This window comes from Piliocolobus tephrosceles, chromosome 10 (assembly GCF_002776525.5).
Source record: "Piliocolobus tephrosceles isolate RC106 chromosome 10, ASM277652v3, whole genome shotgun sequence".
Taxonomy (NCBI): domain Eukaryota; kingdom Metazoa; phylum Chordata; class Mammalia; order Primates; family Cercopithecidae; genus Piliocolobus; species Piliocolobus tephrosceles.
The window spans coordinates 56,899,436-56,919,500 of NC_045443.1; the positions used below are offsets into that span (position 1 = coordinate 56,899,436).

Here is a 20,065-nt window from a genome sequence, read left to right on the forward strand (position 1 = left end):
ATATACACTCCAATTGTAGTGGCAGTCTACAAGTGAATTTTTTTTTTTTTGAGAGGGAGTCTCGCTCTGTCGCCCAGGCTGGAGTGCAGTGGCCGGATCTCAGCTCACTGCAAGCTCCGCCTCCTGGGTTCCCACCATTCTCCTGCCTCAGCCTCCCGAGTAGCTGGGACTACAGGCGCCCACCACCTCGCCTGGCTAGTTTTTTGTATTTTTTAGTAGAGACTGGGTTTCACCGTGTTAGCCAGATGGTCTCGATCCCCTGACCTCGTGATCCGCCCGTCTCGGCCTCACAAAGTGCTGGGATTACATACGGAAAAGAAGAGGGGGTTCTTGAGTTGTTTGCAAAAAAATTACATTAAAATAACATCAGCTATTGATTGGCTATATATTGCTTTTGTTTGTTTGTTTTGTATTACAAACTCCAGAACGTGAAGATAATGGATGAAGCAGCTAGTCAAGAACAAAATTACTTTGAACAATTGCCTCCAGGCATGGGTGGGGAAGAGGGGCTGGGCTGACTGAAGTCTCATACTCCTGTCTTTCTGGGCCTGATAAATTTCGATACTTCATATAGCTTATATTGCTCTGAGCTAGTTTTCTTTTCTCAACCTAAGTAGTCTTTCTGTGTATACAATTTAAAATAATTATATTCTGTTCTACGTCTTACTTTTTCATTTATTACACTTTTAGCAACATTTCAGCCATATCAATGTGTGTAAATCTGCCTATTCACTTTATAGTTATATGATGTTAATACTTTTTTATAAATGTACGATTTATACATTTTCTAATGACTTTCAGTTTGCCACAGTGATAAATGATGTTGCCCTGGACATCGTGTGTCTTTGCATACCTGTGCAATTGTGCGTACAAGAAAAACATCTTTGTAGTGCAGTTGCTTGGTTAATGGCTTTTATAAATGGGTCACCACTACTACTATCCTAGTTTCCTAGGGCATTCATAACAAACTACTGCAAACTTGGTGGCTTAAAACAATAGAACTGTATTCTTAGTATTTCTGGACATCAAGATGAAGAACCACATTCCTTATAAAGGTCCTATGGGAGACTCTGTTCCATGCCTCTTCTAGCTTCTTGTGGCAGCTGGCATTCCTTGGCTTGTGGTCACATCACTTTCTGCTGGGCCTCCATCTTCACATCACATCTCCTCTCTGCATCTTCCTTTCTGTGTGTCTGTCTCTGAACTCCCTCTGTCTCTTTTTGTTGTAAGGATACATGTGATTTCATTTAGGGCCCACCTGGGTAATCCAGGATAAGATTTTCTCTCAACAGCCTTAATTTATACACATCTTTTGCCATATAAGGTAACATTACAAGTTCTGGGGATCCAAACATGTACATAGCTGGCATTAAACCTATTATAACTGTTTTACACATAATTCTACAGTCTGAGTATATCTCGTCCAAAATGCTTGTAAGCAGGTCAGCTGTGGAATTTTTCACTTGTGATGTCACATAGGCACTCAAAAAGTTTTGGATTTTGAAGCATAATTTTTTTGATTTTTGGATTTGGGGATGTTCAACCTGTATTAGAAATCAGGGGAATTGTTTGGTATGGGAGGTCCACTTCCAATTCTTCATAGATAATTACATACTGGTTTATATTATTTTTTTCTAACTTTCCCATTATAAAGCATTTTTAGTTAGTTTGATCCTTATTGCCAATTAGCATTCTCAGAGTCATTTAACCACTGCAATAGTTTAGTCTAAAAACAGGTTTTGTGTTACTGACATTTTGTGAGCTATGCACTATTGATATCTCTCTTGTCTAGATGTCAAAGTAAATTAGTCAATAGGATTTACGAGATGGTCCACTTTGAAGAATAAAATAGCCTCTCGGGATTAGAGTCCCATTTTAATTTAATTACATGTTGGAAAAGAAAAGATTTGGTTCAATTTAATTTCTGTTGTAAAATTGGGTGAGTTGTCACCTAAACTTAAACATTGTACATTAATTTGATGTTGCTGTATCCTTTTGTATAAAAAAAGGAAATAGCTAAAAAACCAGACAATCATTTTTTGAGAACAAATTAATTCATTTAGGCAAAAACATAATATAACTTACTACTTATAAACACTTTATAATTAGGATGTAGAGAAAAACTCATGCTTTAACTATAGGGCTTCTAGAGGAATTTATAGTGAAAACAATAATCTAAGAACTATTGATTATTTTGGAACTAGTTTGCTGAGTCCATTATTTCTAGACTGTATTTGGAAATATAAACTTCTGGATAGCATGGGATATTGATAAGACTTCATAGAATGGAGGCATGCTGGTTTAGGTTTTGGAAGTTGAAGAAAGATTTTTCACAAAATAAAGGAACATTCTAATACTTTATGTGACTGAAAGAGCCTTGAGTGTAACATTATAGTCTAGCCATGGATCATCAGTGATAGTATAATTACTCCTATGTCTTACATATTTTTCTCCATAGTTTAATCAGCTGGTATTGATTCTAAAAGAAAAGGCAAAGTTTTGGGGCTTCAGTTCATTCCACCACATAAATTGTTGAAAAACACTTGCAGGTTACTCTTGTAAACGGTGATATTATATTGGAGCCTATATATTCAAAAACATTGTGGAAAGCACAGGTGTAAATGAGCTGGAAAGATGATGAATTTCAAAAGACTTTGAAGGATAGTTGTAGTTTTTGAATTCCAAAGATAAGAGAATTCTGATGAACAATACCATCAGAATGGACATGTACAAGAACTGAAATTTGGAAATTCCCAGAGGAATAAAACCAAAGGAGTATAATTGTATGCAGAAAGAGTTAGCTTTCATGTTGTGTTATAATAGAATCAGCAACAAAGCCCCTAATAAAAAAATACTAGTTGTGGCAGCAGTTTGGTCACCTACTAGACATTTTACTTAGAAAAGTCACTTTGCAATTCTGATCATTTATGCCCTCGTCTATAAAACGTGATTCAAAATACCAGTTCCCTGGAGTTCATGGGATTAAGAAAGTAAGTTATTTGCATTTTTAGAAAACTAAAAAGCTCTAAAACATTTTCTTATTTTTTATGCACCCTGTTATAAGTAAAGCCCATCATAAAACATATGGCATATGAGTGATTACTAAGGAACAAAATTAGCAGATGGCAAAGCCCAACTTCTGGCTATAATAATTAAAGCTACTTTTGTAGGGGGAATAAGCTTATGCCTACTTGGACTTCAAGAAGCAGTCCTCTAAATAATGGTTTTTCCAAATTGAAGGAAAGCTTTCTCATTGGCTTAAGGATTGTTGGTTTTCTACAGGCTTTGTAGTCAGACACGCAAACTCTAAAACACTACCTTTTTAAAAAAAGTTTTAAACCACTTTAATGGGGTATGATTTACATACAAAAAAGCTGTCTATAATGTGTACAACCTGGTTAGTTTGGAGATAAGTGTATACCCATGAAACCACCACTACAATCTATGCCTTAAATATGTCCACCCTCAAAAGGTTGCTCCTGCCTTCTTTATTTATTATTGTTACATTCTGAACAGAAAACAACAGAAGATCTACCTTCATGCCACATGGTTTAAGTGTTCAATAGAGTATTGTTAACTACAGGTATTATGCTGTACAGTAGATCTCTTAAGATCTATTCATCTTGCATAATTTTATCTTTGTTTCTTTGACTAATTCCTCCCCATTTTCCTCTTTTAGTACCTGGAAACAACTATACTATTCTCTGCTTCTATGCTTCCTCATCTTTAATGTTTCCACTAAAATACTACCTTTCATTTTTAAAACTAAAGATTAGTAAATGCATTGTATAAATATATCTGCATAAATGTATATGAAATATATGATGATAGTTTAATATATGTAAAGAAAAGGATGCAACGTAGATCAATATAGATATAACTATCAAGCAGAGTCTTCCTGGATTATTTGCTCATTTGTTGAAAGGAACTCTGGATGTGAGTTAGTCTTTCTGGAAGAAAATGGGCCAATTAAGTTAAGGTGCTGTGAAATTTCACAGAAATGTTGGTGAGCATATAGAATTTGGACTTGTCAAGGTCTCTCTTATCTGGTCCCTAAGCTGGCCTGCATAAATTATACATTTTTAAAAATTTTTTTTGGAGGGTTGCCACATGGAGCCTGTATAAATTATGGGTATAATTAAGCACATAGACTGGAAGATCAGAACCTAATTTTTAGATATGCCTCAGGTTCTCTTCTGAGGCTTTGCCTAGAAGCCAGGGAAGTTCTCCCTGCCAGAGGAAATAGATATAAAATAATTTCTTCAAAATATAAAGGTTTTCTACCTTTGGATGAGATGATTACTTGGGGTGGGATGGAGCTGCTATTCTCAAATTACCCACCTTTAAAAAGCAGCAGATGGGTCCGAAGGCTCCCGGTAGGACCAGAGCTGATGTATGTGCCTCTTCTAACTGCTCTAATCCCAGGCCCAGGAGACCCATTTAGTGTGAACTCTTCATTCCTAGCACAAGTTAGACCTTTAGTTCCATCCTTATGAATTTCTCAGTGTTTATTCATGACTTTTAAGCCTCTTTACTCATCTTCTTCCTAGTCCCCACCCACCCGCCATTTCTCATGGACTTGGCATACAGATCACACTTTCTTCATACTCTCATACAAACCTCATTTGATCTGGTGGTTATGTTGCCTTTGTTCAGCACTTTAGAATAGGTGGCCCTGGATATAAGGCAGACACTGGGTATTTAATGAAGGTATTGACATTTTTCTTAGTTTTGATCTAGGGAAAGAAAGCCTTGGTCCAAACAAAACAAACTCTTAGGTACTAAATTCTATATATTCAGCAGCATATTTAAATTGAAACAAAGATATCTGATGGATTAGAGATTTAGCATATTTTTCTGTCACCCCGATTTGATTAGGAAGTTTGAATTCTAAATCACAAGATCTCTAAAATAATTTGTTTCTTTCCTAAAACCCAGTCTGTCTTGTTATAAGCCATGTATATTACTGACAGTATTTCTAATAATTATATTTCAATTTTTTATTTTCATTGTCAATGGATATTTAATTTATTTAATTGAATTTTAGAGAAAATTATTTAAATAAGTATAGGGAATTATTTAAGTGACAGATAGTGAATGCCAATAAGAATTTTCTTTCTTATAATCATAGGCTTGTAATCTACTGTTTTTTTTTTTTTTTTTTTTAACAAACCCTGATTTTTTTAATCTTATACTTTTTATTTTTTTTTTTCTCATGCCATGTTTGGTCATTTTAGTCATATCTTAGTTCTATTATTATATTGACAAAGATGTATTCAATTTTACTAATTATTAAAAGATGTTCAAATTTTATGGAGGTGATTTAAAGGCAGTGGCTCTAATTCAGCTTACTGAATTCAAATATGCATGTAACGATTTGTTTTTCTATTTCTTTAGATAATCCAAAATCTACTCTACCTCTCTTCGTTTGTAATACCTTCAAATATCACACTTCAAGGTTTAGTGAGTAGGCCTAAAGATTCTACATGTAATTCAAAGAAATCTATTCAAGTGGACGTCTATCAACAGGTAAAACTATGCTTTTAACTCTGTTTTTCTTGGCTATGCTTACAAGTTGTGCTTGTTAAAAGAAATAGGACACAACTGATATAAATTGTATTAAAATATTATAGAATTGAGCATAGGAAAAAAAGGCATGAAGCCAATGAGTGTGTATGACTTGGATCTTGACAATTGGTCAACTCAAGAGTCACTAATAAGGCAGACGTAACAATGTTGGAATTAGAATTTTTGAAACTGATTGGTTCTGGGTCTGCTTTCTAATGGATCAGTTAAGAGATCATAGGATGTCATTTTATATAAAGAAAAACAAAAGAAGTAGTAGATAAGAAAATGACGAAGTATATGAGTGGCGCCTTGCACCCTGGAGCCCACAGTTATTCAAATCAAGGAAATATGCTGAAAACAGAGAGTAAAATATCATATAAATGAGAAATAAATTGATGAACTGTGGGGAAAAAAGTAATGCAAAAACAGAAAAGATTGAGGAGAAAAAATGCTTAATCATATGTTTTTTATTTAAAGGCAAGTATACTTTTGAAAGGAATGATTTGTGTAGCATCTAAGAAAATAGCTTCACTTTTATAACAAAGCAGAAACAATTTAAGTAGTTGACAATTCAGAGAATGAACATTCAGTACATTAGAAAAACATGAATTTAATAGGGAATATAAATCAGAATTCCTAGGTGATATTCCTTCAGACCGGAATCTAGAGAAATGTGAAACAATTGATTATCTATGCAAGGCTGATGTGCAGGTCACCTATTGTCATTCAGAATTGTTAAAGAAAGAACATTTGTGCATTAAAATATGTCTGAGGATATGACTGATACTTAGAGGAGGTGAATATGTAGTTGTGTGCATGCGCACACACATGTGGATGCACATGTGTATGTGTGTTTGAGATAGAAAAATGGGAGGAGTCAAAGGAAAGGGCTGGTCGTGTATGCTATTACTATCCATTTTTACTTCTTTCAGTTTTTCCGATGCTTCTGTTTTTTTAGTCCTTTTCTGAATTTGGATGATGGCCTCATCATTTACTTGTATATACCATAGTCAAGATACATTTAGCAAATATTCCTTTCCTTTACTTTTCATTTAGGATGTCATCTAAAGCCAACCTCTTCTCAGGCACTTATACCATAATTGCTACCAGCATTTGCCTTGAGATTGCTGCCCCTGTCTAGAAAGGACTGTTAAAAAAAAAGTCTGCCTCAAACAAACATATAGGGGCCTAACATTTTACTCTGATTTATTTCTCTTTAACTTTGTTACAAAACAAAACCTGAAACTTCATACTTACAGAGATAAAATGACAGCGGATGGCATAATGGGTGAAATTTTTTTTTCCAAGTTCAAATATTTATAGCTATTTATTGATCAATTTGTCTTTTATTTACCCTATTATATGCTAATAACTATACTGAGAACTTGGGATACAGTAACTGCCTTGTTATCTTAGAATCTGATGGGAAAGATGGGTAGTGAATAAATCAGTGGAAATGTTATTTGAAGGCAAAAATATTGTAGCTGTTTCCAAATTATTCATTGGGAGAATGAGGAATTTGGAGAAATCTATGTTTTCCTATGATTCAAATTGAAATCAGAACTATAAGAAAAGTACTTATTATAATAGCTTATAATATTGAGATAAGGTAAGAATCTAAACAGTCCCAAAATTTTTATGAAATAATTTAGAGAATATTAACCAGTGAAATATTGTTAAAACTGATTATACAACTATTTATGATTTTTAAAGAAGTCCAAATAAATGAGAAATTCAAATCTTAGAACTGTACTTCTATACAGCACATTTTAATTAAATTTATATACATAAATATATACACACATTGAATATACATATATACAGATAAATATTTACATATTTGTTGTTTCTTCAATTCTAAGAAGCACGTATTTCACATTTTAACATCTTTGAAGTCAGGATGTCTTACACTGGATGACATTTTATGATCATTGCTGCTAAGCTGGCAGGAATGGCAGAGTCATGGCCTATGCCTATGCACATTTTAGTGATTGTTTCTGATCATGATTGGACAGTTTCAGTCTTTTGATATTTCAGTCAATAAACCATTTGTGGACCATTAGAGGAAGGAATATAAGTTCTGTTCACTGAATATCTTCTGTTGATATTTTCTGGTAAGACGAAGAACATCAGTGTCAAAATTTAAAGTGGCGTAAGCAGCTTGAAAGAAATTCCTAGAGACAGTAATGGAGTGCTCTGTAGAAATGCCAAACCGTGGATGCTCTTTATAGGCCGGAGGAGGATATTGTGTAAGAAAACACAGCTATAGCAAACTGTGATTCAAAAAGTGATTCAGAAGAAACATAATCCAATTGTGAAAATATTTAGCAATACTTAATGTGTTGGAAGTTGTTTTCTTTTAGTACATATTTATACATATAATTTTGATATAACTTAAAATTGGTGTCATTTTCAATTGGATAAAATGTATTATGTAAACATATGTAACTGAAGCTATAGCAGAGTATATATAGCAGAATATATTCACCAGTATGTGTATAATAGTTTACTCTAATGTTAGGATTGTGGGTGATTTATTTTTTTTATGTATTTTTTATTTTTAAAATTTTTAAATTACTAATTAATATTTATATCATTGGCAAATAATAGTTACTTATTTTAATCTTTAAGTGAAAATGTATTCTAAATTTGTAGGGTAATTACTGAAGTAGAAATATGATGCATAAATGTCCAAATTTTAGAAGGACAAGTTGGAAGCTGTCTTCCATTGGTGTAAGCATAACTAGTAAACTACAAGAACTGGTGTTTAAAGAACAGAATGGCTCTAACTACATGAAAAGATACTCAAAAGTATTAGTAATCACAGAATGCAAATTAAAAGCACAATGAATTTTTTCATGTCTACTGCATTAGAAAAAAATTAAAAATTATGCATTGGTCAGAATATGTGGCAAGGAGAACTCTTATGCACTGCTTGTTTCAGTGTAAATTTCTACAATAAATCTTCTATCATTCCCATCCAGTATATCTGCAGAATTGTTTGCACAAATTCCCCAAGAGAGAAAAGTACAGGAATGTTCATAGGAGCATAACGACATCTAACTGGAGACAGTTCAAATCTTTATATATACTTAGGTATGGGTTACATATAGATATAGATACATACACATGTATATTCAGAAATGACGTATGGTCAATCCTTATTATGAGTGATTCCATATTTGTAAATTTGCATATCCACAGAAATTTGTGATTCACAGCACTTTTGCAATCATTTGCTGACATGCACAGAACAGCAAAAAAAGTTGTTATGCAACACTTACATTCCCAGCTGAGGTCAAACAAGGCAAGACCTTGCCTTCTGGTTTAAGTTCTCATACTGTAAACCAGTATTCTTTTTATAGTCTAATGCCATGGTTTTCACATTTTGTGCTTTTTGTTGGTGATCTTGCTATTTAAAATATTCCCTAATAGTAATGCTGAAGTGCTGTCTAGCATTCCTCCGTACAAGAAAACTGTGAAGTGTCTTATAGAAAAAATATTTGTGTTAGATAAGCCTCATTCAGACATGAGGTACGGCACTATTCACTGTAAGTTCAGTGTCAATGAATCAGCAATATGTATCAAATAAGGTGTCTTTAAACAGAAACACACGTAAAACAAGGTTTTGTATTGATTGGTTGATAAAAATGTGATCAGAGTCTCACAAAAACCTAACCTTGTTTTTCTACTATGTGCAGCGGTTCAGCATTTGGTAATTCAGTGTTCATGGTGACTTTATAGAACACAGCTTCCATGAATAATGAGAATCAACTGTACTCTGTGACATGAGATTTATAAGTCTATGTACATCGTGTCTAAATCCAAAATTATAATATTAAATTAAAAAACTGTTTCCAAGATTACATATGTCATATGCATATTATTATATGCATATAATGTATAAAATGTAATATATACTTGAAATATTAATAATTTTATTAAATTATTGTTATTAATTATTGTTAAGAATTAAGTGTTGACTCTGATCTATATATATTTTAGGTAATGAAAATTTCATGTATAATATATTTAGTTTATGTATTATATATAAATTTAGGAATATATAACATATACACACATACATATATGGTAAAAGTATAAATAAAATTAACTTAAAAGCCATCATACAATTTGGGATAGTTGTTGCCTTTTGGTAGAGAAAGAGCGATGTGGTCAGAGAAGGACACACAGAGGTGATTAGATTAAAAATGGCTATTGCTATTTTCTGAAGATCCTAAAATTATTTAATATTTTTAGAGAAATTCTAGAGGATTTCACATTCAACCTAAACTATGGTTTATTGAACACTGAACTATGTGCAGATCACTAATCTGAGGCAAGCACATACTATTTCATTTAATTCTTACACTACTCTTGTGAGGTAGGTACTCTTCATGCAATTTTTTTTTGGCACTCGAGATTGTCATGCATTTTTCACTTTAAGATTTGGCTTTAAAAGTTATAGCTTCTACATTAAATGTAATAAAAGACATAGAATTTCGAAAGCCACATATATATTTTTTCTCTCTAAAAATGTAATTTTAAGATCTTCACTCATTGTCATTTTATGTATAATTTTAATAAAAATTAGGATAATGATAGGTAAATTTGTCTAGTACATATTAGTCATGCCATTTACATGTAGTCTTCTGTCAATGCTCTTAATTGCCTTATAAACTAAATATAGTTATTATCCTGTTTTTACAGATGACACCACAGACTCAGTTTTATTACTTTACTAAGCATTACAAAGTAAATGATGGAGCCGGTATTTGTAGCATTTGAAGCTCTTATGCTTAATTTTCATGCCACAAGATGAAACCATGTAAAGGAAAATAGGCTTAAATGTGCAATTTCACAATAAACTAGAATTTTAGAAAATAGAATTGTGTATGTGTGTGTGTGTGTGTGTGTATACATTCTCTTTTCTATTTTATTCTTTGTATAGGAGCAAACCAAGTAGAATGCTTTTAAAGGATCTATAAATTCAAATTATTTTAGTATAAGAGTGTTCCATTTCTTAAGGTGGAGCATATTTAAATGCTGAGAAAATTCTAATTCATAGAATTTATACTAGTGTTGACACCTATTTATTGTGTGAGTCTACACACACCTCTTTACTTTCCTATGGGCATAGTTTCCTGTCTGTAAAATGGAAATCCCATATTTATAACATGATTTGAATATTAGTGCATTATAATATTTGTATTGATATTATTATTTTAAAATATGGGTTTAAGATTACTTAGAAATGTTATTTATGATCTTTGAAGTGAGTAAAAAATAAATCATCCAGTTGTATTTCTGAATGTTTACTATAGCAGATGTGATAAAAACTACAATAGTTTAAACTCATGAATTAGTTATAAAAGATGGTTTAGTTTTCTTTATGCAAGCAGGAAAACTGCAGAGTTTAAGCCCCATAACTGTTTTTACATGCTGATTATACAACAGAGAGTAGTTTACCACATAAATGTCCTTTGGTATTTCCTCAGTATTCGTCTATGGTTTCTTTTTTAAATTTTCAAGCAATAAAATAGATACTTTAAAATATGGTAATAAAATTTAGTAATATATAGATTCAGATTCTTTAGACAACTTTCAAAGATCATTTGCTATTTTCAACTGGTTTCACTAACACTTACAATATTTATTTCCTTTTCTTTTTTCCTTAAATATTACACATCTTCAAAGATACTATTTCCAATTCACATGTGATGTAAAGTCATCATGTTAGGTTAACTGAAGACCAAGGAGAAATAAATTTAACTCCCAATTAATAGATGAATTGATAGATAGAAGACAGGTAATTTTTATGTTTCTAAGAAAGCAAAAATGATTGCAAAAGCAAGCTGTACACATGCTGAAGACTACAAACCATCTCAAAATAATTATTGAGAGGTGTGGTATTTTGGGTTGATTTTAGCAATTTTAGCATTTGCATGACATTAACTTATAGAAGTGGCTTTGCCCCGATTACTGTAATTGACTAGGCTCTACATTATGTGCATTATTTGTTTGTGGTTAAAGCCTTTCATTTGACCTTGTCACTATAGTTTCCATGACATTTTTTGGTAGGCTTCTAACATACAGATGTATACCTATAAAATAAAATATTTCAAGTTATTTTATTCATTTTTTGAAAATCAGATGCCTGTGACTATTTTGATCAATAAGAATACTATAGATATGCAGAGAAGCTGTAATAAAAATGCCAACGATTTTTTTTTGCTTGCTTTTTGTCTCCGTAAATTACATTACTCAGTAGTCTTATTTCTAATTCTATTTATATTATCTGTAAAGTCAGCAGTGATTAGTGAAATCGAGTCCCTTCCATTGCTGTTTTACTTGGGTAAGGCTTCTTAATATTTCTGAAATTTGTCACATTTTAAAAATACAAAAAAAATACAGGAAAAGGCTTTTATTGAAACTAAATTGAATACTTACTGAAAATAAAAAGCTTGTATGTAGCATAATAAGTACACAATATTTATTGAGTGAGATCCCCTTATCCATTTTTGTATACTTTATAGATTACATTATAGCTTACTTTGAGTATCATGCATTAATTCAATAAGATAAGTAATTTGAACTCTTGAGACTGTTCCATCAAATTAATGCCACTGTATCTAAAGCCATATTTTGTATCTGTATATTTAGTCAGGAATAACTTTAAATTTTACTTTATTGTATTTTCTTGGGAGAATCAGAAGGATTTGCCTTTTTCATACCATTTAACAATTTTTAAAATTTTTTTCACCTACAGTGTCTAATAGAATGGTAGGCACATTTATCAATTATACCTCTACTTCCTATAAAATAGTAATTTGGGACTGCTTTTTAAAGAATAACCATATATCAAAGCATCACATTGTACCCCATAAATATATAATAGATACAAGTAAATATATAAAAAAGCTAAATTTTTTGATGTATGAGTATATAAATAAGACATGTAAAATATATTTATAAAAAACATTTTTTAAAATGAGATATTTTCTGTACAAATCATTGTGGCAATTAAAAGTCTTATTTAGCTATTTTATTTTAATTAAAAAACATTTTAGGGATAGGGCCTCTCTCTGTCACCCAGGATAGAGTGCAATGGCTCCATCAGAGCTCACTGCAGCCTTGAACTACTGGGTGAGTATAGTTAGTAATACTGTATAGTATACTGGTAATTTGCCAACAGAGTAGATTTCAGGTGTTCTGTGCACAAAAATGAGAAGCGGTAGCTCTGTGAGGCGAGGGGTATGTTAATTAGGTTGACTGTCGTAATCATTTTTGCTATGAATGTGTATAACAAAACGTTTTACACCTTAAATATATAATTTTTATTTTTAAAAAATAGTGGGGGCCGGAGGTGGTGGCTCACACCTGTAATCCCAACACTTTGGGAGGCTGAGGTGGGTGGATCATCTGAGGTCAAGAGTTTGAGACCAACTTGGCCAATGTGACGAAACCCCATCTCTACTAAAAATACAAAAATTAGCCAGGCATAGTGGCACCTGCCTGTAATTCCAGCTACTAGGGGGCTGGGGCATGAGGATCGCTTGAACCTGGGAGGCAGAGGTTGCAGTGAGCCAGTATCATGACACTGCACTCCAACCTGGGCCACAGAGTGAGACTCCGTTCCCCACCCCCCCAAAAAAGTGAGTTAGAGTTATCTCTACAATCATCAAAAAGCTAGACAACAGAAAGCAAAAAAAAAAAAAAAAAAAAAAAAAAAAAAGCCAATAGATCATGTCAAAAGGCTGTGCAACCATCATTTCATTCCTTGGCTTAGCCTTAAGCAGGAAGGAAAGATGAGACCAAAATTATCAATTATTGAGGTTAAAACACTGGTGATTGAAGTCGAATATGTATGAGATCTATCCTAGGGCTCCGTCTGATGTATAATGTAAAATTGTACTTCAGTTCAGATCTAAATTCTTCACTTTGAGTAATTTTTGTTTCAATAATCACATTAAATTATTTAAATATTTAGCCCACAATAATCAAAGGTATATAACTTGCATTGATTTTTTTTTTTTGTACATTTTCTGGTAATTTTCTGAATAGAAGAGTGTGAAAAATATTCATGAAAAATCATATTGTAGTTGTAACTAGAAAGTACTATTTTAGTGACTATCAAGAGTGGTAAACAAAAGGGGAAATAAAATTTAAACTGTTATTTCATTTTTTTAAATATAGATTACTTGAATTTTCATTAGAGGAGCAGAAATGCCACCAATGCCAAGTACCCCACCTCTGCATCCACCTCCAGATGGAGGATGGGGCTGGGTTGTGGTTGGAGCAGCTTTTATCTCCATTGGATTTTCATATGCATTCCCCAAAGCCATCACCGTATTCTTCAAAGAAATTCAGCAAATATTCCACACTACCTACAGTGAAATAGCATGGATATCATCCATTATGCTGGCTGTTATGTACGCAGGAGGTAAGCTTCTTGCAGTAAATAGAATCCTGAATTAAGAAAATAATTCCTCCGTGTCACAATGTTTTACATATAGTGTCTTGGTATGTTAAAACCCTGTTTTTATGTTATAGTCACTTAAAACCAATCAAAAGTATAATTAGAACTGAACTTTCAATGATTTTAGTGATTCAGCATCTTAAGCTCTTTGCTTTGAATCGAGTCTTAATAGGGGATTTGTTTGAATAAGAATTTGTAAGCACAAAGCAAGATTTACTAAATTATGGAATTTCCAAGTGAAACTACTTCATTTAGTTTGAAATAAAGTTCACATCATATTGCTGATGTAATTTTTCACTATTGCAACCTCTGGTAGAAATGCTTTCTTCTGAATGAGAAGAAAATTTAAGTTGCTGACAGTTTATAAGCCCAGAAAGTACGTCACTTTAAGCTGCAAAAATGAAGTGTTAACATGTACATTCTAGACCCATTCAAATTTGTGTGACTGAAATGATTATTTATCTCTGTAAGACTCATTAAATATGACATCTTTTTAACTTAAATGGTTGCCTGAAAATTATCTTATTACATTCTATGTTCAAATGAGGGTATGAGTCATGAAGGATAATGAATAGATCAAAGTACCATCCCACTTCTAAATGTTAAAAATTTGGAATTATTGGTGCCTTATTATGTCACCTATTTTCTTTAAATCAATCTCAGTAGCAGACCAGACTCTCTTGTAGAATTTTTAGAAAGTCATTTCTTAAAATATATCTTTTAGAGTTTTTATTTTTCAAGTGGATATTTGACTTTCAGGGATAGATATAGACTCAGACTATAGTCATTTAAAGAAATTATATCAATTATCTTCTGTGATTTCTTATTTTTCAAGTAAGGATAATATGGCTCTTAGTCATGGAGATAGGACATTAGTATAATATCCAGTATTTAGTAATATTTACTTTCACCCAAGGCCTAAGTACTTAATATGTGTGATATGACTTAATCCTCTTAATGATCCGTGAAATAAGTATTATCTTCTCTTTATTCCATAGCTGAAGAAATAGGATAAGATAGCTCTCCCAAGTCAAACAGCTTGTTAATGGCAAATAGAGACTGCAACTCCAAGCATTTAGCACCTGTGGTCTCTGACTTTTATATCTAGAGAGTGACATCTTTCTCTTTACATCTAGAGAGTGACAAAGCCAGATCTAGCCCAGGCCTTCTGTAAACCTAATTCAGTTCTTTCCACCTCAGCTCAGTGGCTTGTGTACCACCTCCACCAACATCATTTGTTCAGTGACATAATAATTATTCTTTAGGACATTATCTTTTTCTTGTACTACGAAGGTAAACAGTTGATCCTGAAATAATTCTGTGTGTGTGTGTATGTGTGTGTGCGTGTGTGTTTGTGTGTGTTTGTGTGTTGGTGTTGGAATGTGTTTTCTACTTTTTATGTATAGTGATTTTATATTAATACAGCATATGTTTCCCTTATCCATTTGGTTAGATTAAACATGCATTTGTCTTCCAGTATAAAAAGGTATCCTTTAAATACTATTTGGGCATGTCAATGCAAAATTCTACTTCTAACACACATTCTGTGAATCTCTTTGGACAGTTGCTTTATAGATTGTAAGAATGTTATTTCTTATGACCATAGAAACAGTAGGTATTATAGAGTAGATATTCCCATATCCTGCGGGACAGTTGTTGTTTAATAATGTTTTGCTAGATAGAGCAGCACATAATCATCTTGACTTAAACTCCAAAACATGCTAATATTAAGATATGTAGGAGTTTTTTTTTTTTTGTCTCTTAAATACAATTGAAATAGTCTCTTCTAGTGAATTAATGTAAGTCCATTGAATTTGAACTTCAGGTCTTATATAGTCATAATTCTTTATTGAGCAGATAGTTGACTAACTCATCAGTAGGACACATTTTTATACACCGTTTTAGTTAACCAAATCTTAATTTACATTGTCTATTAGTTTTCAGACCTCAGAGTTTCAATGACTTAAAACAATATGGTTTATTTCTTGCTGAAGCAATGTTTCAACAGGTGGCTATTTCATCACCCAAGGCTTTGTATGTTGTTCCCTAAATCTGCTCCATCTGCTGGACAAATAGTAAAGGCAGACAGCACAGAAGATCATGTGGACTATTTTAGGGGGTAGGCCTGGAAGGAATAAACATTATTTCTGTACGTATTCCATTGATCAGAACACTTATACTGCCCTACCCAGAGTCAGGGACCATGGATGCTGGGAAATGCAGCCTTCCTAAAGGAAGAAACACAACTACAAAACATCCAGCCGGTCCTAGACAGAGCTTGGTTTCTCAACGTTCTCCATTGAACAAAATAAGCGTGTGTTTATAGACTTGCCTATGACAGCCCTCCACCCTCTGGCTGGATCTAAAAGAAACATTAGAATGTGCAATGGCATAATTAACTTTCTCCAACCACTAAATCTCAATATGAAATTATGAAAAGTAAATATCCTATATTTACTACAAATAAATGTTTTCATTTTATTCATACTTACTTTTCTATTTTAATATGTATGGTATAAATTTTTAAAAGCACAAAAGAATTCTTTTGAAATTCATGAAGAAAATGGTAGTTTGTTAAAATAGTTATAAATTTGGAAAAAGCTGCCTTAAAATTTTTAGGGTGATAGGGATTTTATATATGCTTGTTTTGTGAAAGCAATGCTAGATACATATAAATTCTTAGTATTTAGTAATTGATGATGGCAATATCTAGGTTAGATCCAAGTAAATACCTGGAATATTGCCTAAAGTCCTCCATTATCAGGGCTAAAACATGTAAATGTTTCTTGTCTGGCCATAGAGAAAAGTCAGGAATTGAAGAAATTCTGCTCACCTTTGGTCCTTCTTTTAAAACTGTAAACACAATTCTATGCCCATTGTCTAGTGGATGAAAATGCTTTTACCTGCCATGTCCACTGTTGAATATAGATCTTACACATTTACATAGTTTGTTGGAAATAACGTCTACATCTTATCCTGATAATTAATTTCTAATCTTTTAACCAAAAATAATTGGCATACTTAAAATTATAATTTAATGTGGAAACAGTTTTCTTAATGTGGATGCGATAATTTTTTTTTTCAGAAACATAGTAACTATTTAGAACAAAAAGTCTGATATCGTCAGTTAATCTAAGACACAGGTATTAGTCCTGTTACTCACATTCCAGTCTTTCTTCAAGTGTGGTCTACAAAATGTTTTGCTTCTGAGTCATGAGTCTTGTTAAAAATGAGGTCCTGGGCCTTATCCCAAATCCTTTTTTATCAGGATTTCTGTTGATAGAGTTCAGAAACTTGCATTTTAACAAGCATCTCCGAAAACAACTTCACTTTATACACAACACAGGGGTTCACTGTTGTAGAAGAAAATCAAAATTTGATTTTAAAATACTTAAATTTTCATATAATATATGAAATATATTTACAGGAGTCTTTTAGGTTGATGATTATAAAATAAATTTAAAGAGCATAAGGTGAAAAGACATAGTTTAATATGAAGTATAATGAGTCTCTCTAGCAAGTAGCTGAAATATTCTGTTCAATGCAGTGCTAATTGCGTTAGCCTAGAGAACACCTAAGATCTGACACATTCATTAGGGCTTAGCACTCAACCTATTAATCACTACTGTGGGGTCACTGAGTAAGACAGAGCATGTTCAGAGGCCTGGCCTGTGATGTCAGGACTGGAGTCTCTTGTAGTAATTAGTTGGCATCTGGGCTTTGGTAGCAAGGTATTATCTTCCCTTCTGATGTCTGAATTAAAAATGAAACTAATGAAAGGTTTGCAGGAAGGATAGGAAAGAATGCAAATTATGTTTATACCTTACTTCATCCTTAGAATAATGGCATTAAATTACAGCAACCCATCTGGATGTCCATATGTTCTCCTGGAGGTCTAGCAAATTTTAGCTAATAGGTCAAACAGTGTGGTCACCCCATTAATAAAGCACTAAGTAGAGGTAGAAAACAGAATTTAAACTTTCTACACTGTTTAGAAGGACATAGGGTTTTATTTTTTAAATAGCGATTACATAGGATTGTCTTTAGGACAATATTTGTTTTTGTATTCTATTGAATGATAATCTATACATGGTTACCTATACAGTTACTGACTACAGATTTTGGACTGCCAGTTTCTATGAGTACTTTATGTGACTTTTCTGGTAAAAATCCGTTCTGACTTGGAAGAATTAGCCATTCTGGAGAGAAGAATTGGCTTTGTCTCCATGGTAACTTATTTTTCTGTTTTATGTGAATAGTGAAGGCCAATTGTGTGAAAGTAAGGGTAATAATTTTGTGATGAACTACTTTACACAGGTATTGAACATTAGAACACTGAGCTTATTTTACTGGAGGCCAAGAAGCAAAAGGCTTTAACATAGCAGATTGGTGGTCATAACATCAAATACGTATTTTTCTATTCTCTTAAAATTTTAAATAAGCTCAATATATTATTCTGCATTGTGCCCTAATATTTTGCAGAATGAGGGAGGCTATTAAAATAATTCATACTGTGCAATGTCTTAGCAACAATAAAAAAAGAAAATCATTCCATTCCTGTGTTTGAGATAGCTAGGGCTTTCATCTTAGATTTATAAAAAGCACAAAGTACGAGGTACACTTTGACAGCCCTGTGCAAGTAGGCTGTGGACTTTTTATATCTCTGCCGTGTTAGACTCTTTTTTTTCATCCGTAGGTATAAATATTACTAAACCTTTCTAGGAAATATGGCACAGTGTGGCAGAAACTATTATGCTCACCATGTATCCATGCACTCCTCTATATTTCCCAGCTTTCCTCCCCTTAGGCTGAGGCCAAGTGACTATTTCTGACCAATTAAATATAAGTGGAAGGATGTATGTCCCTCTGGACACCTCCTGGCAAGGTGGTTTGATCTGGCATGCATCTTCCCTTTCTCTGCAGTTATATAGACTATACTGATCATTACAAACATGAGGGCTTTATTTATTGTGTAACAACAATATAAGTTTATACATTATTACATGGGATAAGAATGCACTATGAGATAGCCTTAGTCAATTTAGCTTATATCATGAAATGTACAAGTGCTACTTGGTCATATCTCTGTTAGAGAAGAGGTATCCTTTGGTATCTCAAATGAAAAAGAAGTTGTGAGTGGATATTATCATTGCCAGTTTTCATGGAATACAAGTGAGAGGCAAGGACTTCAAAACACAAAGTAGGAATGGAGTCATGGCCCTGGAGCTTTCTGTGATGAAATCTGTGTGTCTTTTCCAAAACAGGGATGAAAGGGGACAGAGGTCAACAACAGATTGGAAGTGTGCTTAGAGCCTTTGAAATTATTCCAGGACATACTTTCCCTACAGAGGGTGGATAATCTAGTACAAATAATATCAGAGAGTTACTAAATGTTATTTTTAACAGAAATTTTAAGAACGTTTGTTGAAATCTTTTCTGACTGATACATGTACCTTAGACAGTGAACCCTTCACTTAATGAGGTATAAAAAGAACCTGTTTATTAATTTATGACCTGATGAGAATAAGACTACCTTTCCTGATCTTTGGCTTCAAAAAATTCAAAAATATGTTGTTATATCATTACTCACTTTATGCAGACGTGTTTTTGTTGCAAATGACAGAAACCTGATACAGATACCATAAAGCCTAAAGAGAAATGTTCATGTATACAAATCAGAGGAAAAGCACAGACACCAATGTCGTCCAGCTCAACTAACACCAGTAATTCTATTTGTTCAGCCTGTTGCACTCTCTCTTTTCTCTTCTGCTTCTTCCAGAGGGCAGTTTTGTTTATTTATATTGATATTCTTCCCCTGGCACAAGGAAGACGTTTACCAACATTTCAGCCTCATATTTCAGCTCAAATTTGACACTAGGAAGACTGCCACTATTCCCTAAGTTATACTTTGACAAATTCTAAGGAAGATTGCTAGGACATGGCCTACTTTGCATTTGCCCTGAAGGCAGTGGGTGAATGAGGGACTAACATTGGCAGCCTGAGTGGAACTATGCATCT

The 20,065-nt window shown here is 33.0% G+C and overlaps 1 protein-coding gene across 4 annotated transcripts in view; it reads left to right on the plus strand.

The window, feature by feature from the left end:
• Positions 1-20,065, plus strand: part of SLC16A7 (solute carrier family 16 member 7) — a 170,342-nt gene that overhangs the window by 91,263 nt on the left and 59,014 nt on the right. For all 4 annotated transcript variants that reach the window (XM_023210624.1, XM_023210625.1, XM_023210626.1 and 1 more), the window contains 2 exons: positions 5,398-5,529; positions 13,765-14,011. In XM_023210624.1, coding sequence (XP_023066392.1) covers positions 13,795-14,011 — 217 coding nt within the window. In that variant the 5' untranslated portion in view covers positions 5,398-5,529; positions 13,765-13,794. The remainder of the gene's footprint in view (positions 1-5,397; positions 5,530-13,764; positions 14,012-20,065) is intronic.